Raw genomic sequence first — 7,520 nt, 5'->3', positions numbered from 1 at the left:
GGGGCGCCGCCGGCTGCGCCCTGTCCCCGCCGCTGCCGCCCAGCTGCGGCGGGGGCCCCGCCGGCCTCTCCCCGCCGGCCTCCTCGCTGCTCGCCTCCCCCGGCGCCGGCTCCGGCGGGCCCGGCTGCAGGAAGATGGTGGTGTCGGCCGAGATGTGCTGCTTCTGCTTCGATGTGCTCTACTGTCACCTGTACGGATACCAGCCCCCGCGGAGCCCCCGCTTCACCAACGACCCATAGTGAGTATCGCCGCGACCGCCCGCGTGGGCGCCTCGTGCGCGCCCGTCCCGCCCGGCTCCCCCCCGGCCGGGCGCGCTCCCTCCCTCCCTCCCCGTCGGCTCCCGCCTCCCGCCCGGCACCTTCCCCGCTGCCGCCGCCCCGCCGCTGTCCTCGCCTGGCCCCGCGCCTGTCCCGGGGCCCGGCCCGCGGGCGCCCCCGCTCCCCGGGAGCCGCGCTGTCCTCCCGCGCCTGGCTCGCCCCGGGGAGCACCGCGCTGCCCGCCGGCTCCGTGACCTCTGCCCGGCCCCTTCTCGGCCCGTCGCGCCCGGGGCTSGCTGGTGGCATCTCCCCCGTGATCCCTGACACCTCCGGCAGCGCCCCGCTCTGAGTGGCCGCCTTTGTGCCGGGCTCCGCGGCCGCCTCCGGCCGCCGCGCCCTGTGGACAGTGCCCTCTCCCCGCTCCWGGGCTGTGTTCAGCAGCGCCCGACAGCCCGCTCCCCACTCGTTTCGCCAGTAGTCCTTACTGGGACCCCTTCACTAGGCAGCCTCTCRCTGTCCATGTGTTCTGCATGAGTGCGGGCCTCTCCTTCACCAGTGCTGGATGGTGAGTACCCAGTGTAAGAGCCCTGTCGTGCGAGTCCCGGATTTGTGAACACTGGTGTACCTGTACATTCCCTGTGCCAGGCACCTGTAACGTTACTTTGGTCTCAGATCGTGCGGAGTCCTTGCTTTGTAATGACCCTTCAAGATCACCCAGTGTTAGACATCCCGAGTCTCTGAGTAATYCACCACATCAAATTCCTAGAGTTTTGAACAAGATTCACATAAACACCTGTTACTCCCATCCTCCCTCTGCTTCCCAAGCTTCCTTGCAAGAGTGTCCACCAAGGGCCTGTTTCATTCCCATCCCTGGCCACTCTTGTTCAGTGTTTGTCTTGAACCCTGTGCCCCACCGCTTTCAGAAGTGACCCGCCRGGACGGTGTTGTCCAGCATGTCAGCACCTGCAGCCTGCCTGTGCCGGGGAGCCGGGCGTGCTGCTGCAGATACAGCTCAGACACTTCAGGGAGTAACTTCTCTCTGACAGGAAGTTACTTCCTCTCAGCCGGGATGAGTTACCGAGTTGCTGCATGATCCAAGTCCGTTTGAATGCAAAGTTAATGCAAGGGGTTGTTGAAATTGAGTTTCCGCTGTTTTACTTTGCTTTTAAATGGAAAAGAGCTCATGTGGTGAGTTTCCAAGCTCCAGCTGAGACTCGAGTGTGTTGGTCCACCAGAGTGCATGTCACTTCTTTCCTCTTACGTATAGCATGAGTATTGAGTCTGTGAGAACCTGTGCTTTATCGGTACWTAATGAATACAAGTTTTTCGTGTATGTCCTGGACCCTCGTGCACCCTCACCAATGCAAACAGTTACCATTCAGTCTGTGTTTCATTAATGAGATGTAGTGTATGCTTCTTGGTGTTTAAAATGTAATGTATTAATGATCTTATTTGTAGTCCTTGCTGTTCTAACACCCAGGATCTATACATCTCTTGCATACTTTCAGCTGCTGTCATGACAACCCAGCTCTGTGGATTCCTACTTAACCTGCCACCCCAGCAAGTCTTCCCTATATGCTCTTCATAACTCCTATGTGATTTCATCAGAGTACCAATAATGAAAGGAGGGCAGGGAGACTCCACTGTGAGTTTCTTTACCCAGGTCTTTTGCAAATCCATGTCTGTCCTTTTGTAGATACCGACTGTTTAGCAGCTGCTGCTCTGAGTAGCCATTTTGCTGTGCATTGTCCTGTGTCTGTTCTCCATCCCAGACCACTATAGGTTGCAACATCAGCTTTGTGCTGTTTCACTCTTTCATTGCTGTAAGAGAGTTGAATTCTGTCTGTGTCTCTCTGTAACAATATTACCTTGGTGTTATGTTCTTTTATTTGTGTTGCAGAATGTTGTGTTGAACAAATTAGCACWACTGTCTTTGTTTTATTAGTGGAGGAAACTGAGGCAGGGGTGAAGRTCTCAACACTGAAATGTTTTCCAGTAAGCACTTTGATTCCTCTTAGTAAGCAGTAGATCACTTTTTTCCTCCCACTTCTTACTTTAACAAGAACACTATAGAAAATTAAGTAAAATTATTTCAATTTTTCTCAAATTCCTATGTATTCATATTTAGTTGCTAGACCTGGTGAAAAGTTGCTGCATCAACTTCTGGACTTCTGAAAATGGTACTGCCGTTAAAGTTAGTAATGTAATTTCTGTTTTTTCCCATGCTTGTGCCAGCATGCATGGTTGTACAGATCAGGAAATGATCTAATGATAATTTTATATTTTTCYCTGATTGGTTTCAGAGTTTGGTTCTCTCTGGATCATTGCATAGCTTCACAAACATTTGTGCCTGCACAAGTGTGAGGTGGGAATAAGCAGACAGATGGCAGAACTGCTGCTTTCAGCAGCCTTGTGAGCTGATTATGTTTGTGCAGTTGGGGATGCAACTTTGAAAAAGTTGTTCAGTATAACATGTAAAATTCTAGGTCGGTGAATAAATTGCTCCTGCKAAATGTTTAGAAGCAGCATGGTTTCTAGCATTCACAAGGTTTGCAGACAGTCTTATCAATAACTGGGTAACTCACGAAGATAGGATGTTGACTTTGAAGCTGGGCTTCATCCTGTGCAGCAAAAAAAAAAAACCTGCATGAGAACTGGTGTTTTTCAGTGAATGTATATTGCAACTTTCTGCCTCACATTCATGTGGAGGTTTTGTCCATGGACTGAAACATCTGGTCTAAGAGTAGTAGCCTACAATAAGGCTTTGTATGTAAATTTTAGATTTTTTTTTKAATTATGTTTATTACAGGGAGGATGAAAGACSTGTGAGCAGGTATSCTCATACAAACATGACTCATATCCTTGCAGGTCTTTGAACARTGAAATTGGGCATGATCAAAGGAAATCAGGTGGCTGAATCACTTGGACAGGGGGTTCTGGCATGCTGTCTTTAGAACAAAACCTGCTTGTGACATCTACGGATTTTACTAACTTGCTGGTGCCAAGATGAGGGCAGTGTCAGGGCAAATTCAAGGCAGTAGGAGTGAATGGAAAGGCCTGTTTTGAAAGGGTGTGAGTTTTGGACTCACATATGTGGATGAAATAGTTGGCATTTTCCTATCTCTGGAGTTTCTAAAGCACAGAGAATAGGGTGTTGAGGGTATTGCTAGGGAGTTGTTGGGTTGGACAGGGTGGTGACTCATGGAGGCAAAAGAAGATAGCTGGAAGATACTGAATCTCTCCAGCAGTGTTTTGTCAAGAGGCTCAGCAAGTCCTTCCAGCCGTAGACTTCCTCTCCTCTCATAGGCTTCATTGATCTGCTGACATTTGATTACTCTTCATTGGAGAAYTTTCTCATAGCTGTAATTTCACTTCACTTGGAGTTGCCCCTCTAAGCCACTCCTTCCCTTTTCACAGGGTATGTCCTGCAGGGCATGTGCCACTAACGTGGTGGCTTTTTTTTGTTTAAAAGCAGGCTTTTTAAAAGTGGCCATAGAAAGGAATTGTAACAGGGATGCAGGAAGAGTTAGAAAAGCATTTTAGCCCACTCATTTAGGGAGAAGGAAAACTGAGTAGCTTTTTTTTTTTGGTATGTTTCTTATCTTTCTGACAAATAACTCCTTTTATTGCCTTTCTGGTTTAGTCTTGTGCAATACACAAGATGGGCCTTTATGATCAGTGGAAAAAATACTATGTCCTGCCTTCTATTGTGGAAGTGGAAAGGAAGTATCTACCAGCCCCTTGAAGGGGCTCAAGGTTCATGCTGCTCACTACTGTTTTTTTGAAGGAAGTGTTTGAGTGGAAGTGCAAGAAGGTTGTGACAAGATGGGGAGGGTAAGCATGTGAAGAAGAGTTCAGTTGAAGCTGTGCTGTGGTTAATGAGGAAGATTCTTTTTCTTAGAGAATCTCATGTCTCTGCTCACTGTAATGATTTCCCTTGGYACACAGAAATCACCTTTCTGAGTTTTCGTCCTGCACAGTGTCTGCTTCAAGGTCTTCATCTTGCCTACTCAATTTTAATATAAATATCTTTGTGGAGAAGACATTGGCAGTCCAGCAGGTTAATTCTTTTGCCATTTGGTTGCTTTTTGAGGTGCCTTTTTTAAGGTTTCCCTGCTAGTGAGCAGGATTGTTTTAGAGGTGACCACCTGTACTTGATACAATTTGTAAGGGGAATAGTTTGTTCTGYCCCTGTCATCTGGTACTTGGTAACCAAGAACAAGAGTTTGCAGCTGCAATGAGTGATGGGCCTGTGCCCTGCTTCCCATCTGTCTGAGCAGCTCTTTGGAGAGATCTTTACCATGAGTGTCTTGCATTCAAATGCCTGGATGAAGACTTGCTCATATTCTCCTCATCTGTTGGGGGACTGTGCCATAGGCATTGGGTGGTGTCTGTAGCTGAGCTCTGTACCTGTTGTGGTTCTGAGTTCTAAGGGAAGCTGAGTGCACTTCCCATGTTCACTTCACCAGGGAAGCCAAGAGCCCTGGGGAAGTGCACACGGAGAAGTGTTGCTAGCTACCACGTTCTTTGCCACAGGAGTAATCTGTGTGGCTTGACCATCTTGTGTGGTTGAAGACCTCTGGATTAAAATATTATTCACATGATAGCTACTTTTGATCTAAAGACTTTGCTCAGAAATTTATCTCTTCCTTCCTTCATTGATGGATGACTTGTAGTATTTTGCAGKAACTGTTCATTTGGCTACAGGACAGAGATGTAGATCTGCTGCCATGTTGATGTGCCTGACCTTTGTATTCATTGTGTTTTTAGGTCTAAGATCTGTTAATTTACATAGTCTAAAAGGGTGTGAGGTAACTACTACACGATTTCAGTATTTTGTTAGTGAAGTTTGGAAATATTTCAATTCAATACAGTGTAAAAATACAGAGTTAGCTAGTCTCGTGCCCATTAGTTTTCACATTCAAAGAAAGTTCTGACTCTGTTCAAGGTGAGTGTAACTTAACCTTGTAGTAAAGAAATAGTTCTAGGGTTACTGGACATCAAGTTTTTTTCCTTAGTTACCGTGTCTTGGTAACATGTTGGTAATTGTGGAGAATTGCTGGTAATTTAGATTGAAATAGCTTAAAATCTTCCTGTACAGCCCCAAAGCTGGTTTTTTTTTCCACACTGTTAAGTGTCTGATGCTTTCTTTTAAGGCATTGAAGAAAGATTAGGCTTCTCTGTAGGTGTGTACATATGCTTACACATAACACGTGAATAAARATGTTATGGCTTGCAGTTGATAGGATTTCATGGTTTTCTCAATTTCTTGTTTCTTGGCTGCAGCCTGACTTCCTGCTTTAGTCTCTGCAATGTACTGTAATGTTGGAACATTGCACTTAACTCCTTGCTCGCTTTGGTATATGTTTCTTTATGGGCTTTTCTTTGAAACTTTGTCTGGAAGCTTAGAATTTCATATTGTGTTAAAAAACTCAGCAGTGTTCTTTCTCTGCAATCCCTACACGGTGCTGAGCTGTACCTATTGTCATTACTGTTCTTGATGCCAGAACTATGAAATCTGTTGTCTCTCTGCAGGACTTGGTTATGTGGTAATGGAGACTTACACTGTTGTGGCAGTTGTGTGGCAGACTCTGCTGTAATTTGTATTTATTGTTACACTTCAGCATTACACAACAGCTATAATGATTGCTTGGTCATGGCCAAAGATCAACAAGGAAACACACAGACAGGGAAGTGTTCTTTCATGTCTGTGTCTCTGTCTGTCTTAATTCTGGCTTTCTTGTGCATATCATGTAGATCTGTATAAGCTTCAGTATTTTCTTCTGAATTAACAGGGTCTTTACTGTTGAATGTTAAATGTTGGAATATGAACTGGTGTTTCTTTCAGAGTGGCATTCTGTGGCAGACGCTTTGAAAATATAGTGCAGTAGAAAATGTGTATTTTGGCTGGCACTGGCAGTGCTCAGCAGGGAATTCCCAGCATATTTGAAAGCAGACCTGGTGAATGTGTCTTGGTGCAGCAGAGGGGCAAAAGGGATAAAGTTACATGGCTTCAGAAAGAACCTGCCTTTGTCAGTAGGTTTGTCCTCTGATATGGTGGGTGAATTGAGAACATAATGCTATAAGCTCTAAATTAGGTTAACTGTAATTTGAGGATTTTTCCTTCGTAAGTTCATTTTAGTGAGATGTTCTTATGTACAGATGAGGTAGTTTCTATTAATATAGGAAATCAAATCACTGACAGCCTTAAGGATGGACTCTGGTTTTGTTYGTCTTTAGCTTTTAAAAGCAGTCACCACAAAGTTATAAGTGCTCTGATTCACTGCATTACTAGTTCTGTGGAAGTTAATTGTTCTCATACTCCTTGTAGGGTGAGGAGGAGTCAGCAACCACCTCTCCTTGTGCCRTCAGTCTGGTCATTCATTTTTGTGGCCTCCTTTGGTTTAGTTACATTCATATTGTTTGCCATATTTTCTATGTTCTATCTTGTGCTTTACCTTCCTGCTAAATACTTTCACGGAAATTCAACTTTTAATATTGTTTTTGACATTTAAACTCTCTGACCATCAGAAAAATGTTTTGTGTCTACATTTGGTTTACTGCATGTGTACATCTAACTTTTAACTTTTTTTTTTTTTGCTAGAAATTGTTGAGAAGTTAATGATTTCAGAATGCAGGTATTTTATTTGGAGTTGCTAAAAGATTGTGCGGTTCTTCTCTTCAGTTATGATTTAAATATGATTGTAATGTTATCTATCATTGAATACTAAAACAAGAGAAATATAATGTTGGCACTTTTTGGTTACTGACAGTTAAAAGATAACCAGGAAATAAAAAATTGGAACCCTGGGCTAGCTCAGTTTGCTTAGTTAACGGATCTAGACTGTGACCAGTCAGTGAATTAAACATATATATATATTATATATATATTTAGTCCATAGTTTCTGGTTCTCTCAAAACTCATGCCATAATTAATGGGGGAAGCTCAGTATGTGAAGCTGTCTGTTTTTACRTCAAGTAGTTGTTTACTGTTAAGTGCAGGTTTTCTGTAGCATCAAATTATTGTCTTCAGAAGTAGCAGTGTTAGTTGTTTGAGCTRTGTAGTGGTGGTTTGTGGCAAGAGTCTCCATAGAAGGCAGGAAATATGCAAATTATTTAAAAATAATAGTAGACTTACCAGAGAATACAGAAACTGTTGCTAGGCTGGAGGCCAAAACAAGTTCAGTCAGGCCCTGACCCTCGTTTGCAAAGCATTATGAAAATGCTTGACTTTTTTTATGATGTTTATGCTCCTAAGGAGTG

General features: G+C 44.5%; 1 protein-coding gene across 2 annotated transcripts in view; it reads left to right on the top strand.

Moving 5' to 3' along the window:
- Positions 1-7,520, top strand: part of AMMECR1 (AMMECR nuclear protein 1) — a 94,918-nt gene that overhangs the window by 25,268 nt on the left and 62,130 nt on the right. For both annotated transcript variants that reach the window (XM_057375385.1, XM_057375387.1), the window contains one exon: positions 1-238. This exon is cut by the window's left edge. In XM_057375385.1, coding sequence (XP_057231368.1) covers positions 1-238 — 238 coding nt within the window. The remainder of the gene's footprint in view (positions 239-7,520) is intronic.

The sequence above is a fragment of the Malurus melanocephalus genome, unplaced genomic scaffold, assembly GCF_030028575.1.
Source record: "Malurus melanocephalus ecotype Western Australia unplaced genomic scaffold, MMel_1.1 scaffold_247, whole genome shotgun sequence".
In the NCBI taxonomy this organism is placed as follows: domain Eukaryota; kingdom Metazoa; phylum Chordata; class Aves; order Passeriformes; family Maluridae; genus Malurus; species Malurus melanocephalus.
The sequence above is the reverse complement of the archived record's forward strand: the minus strand, read 5'-3'. Positions and strand labels throughout refer to the sequence as shown.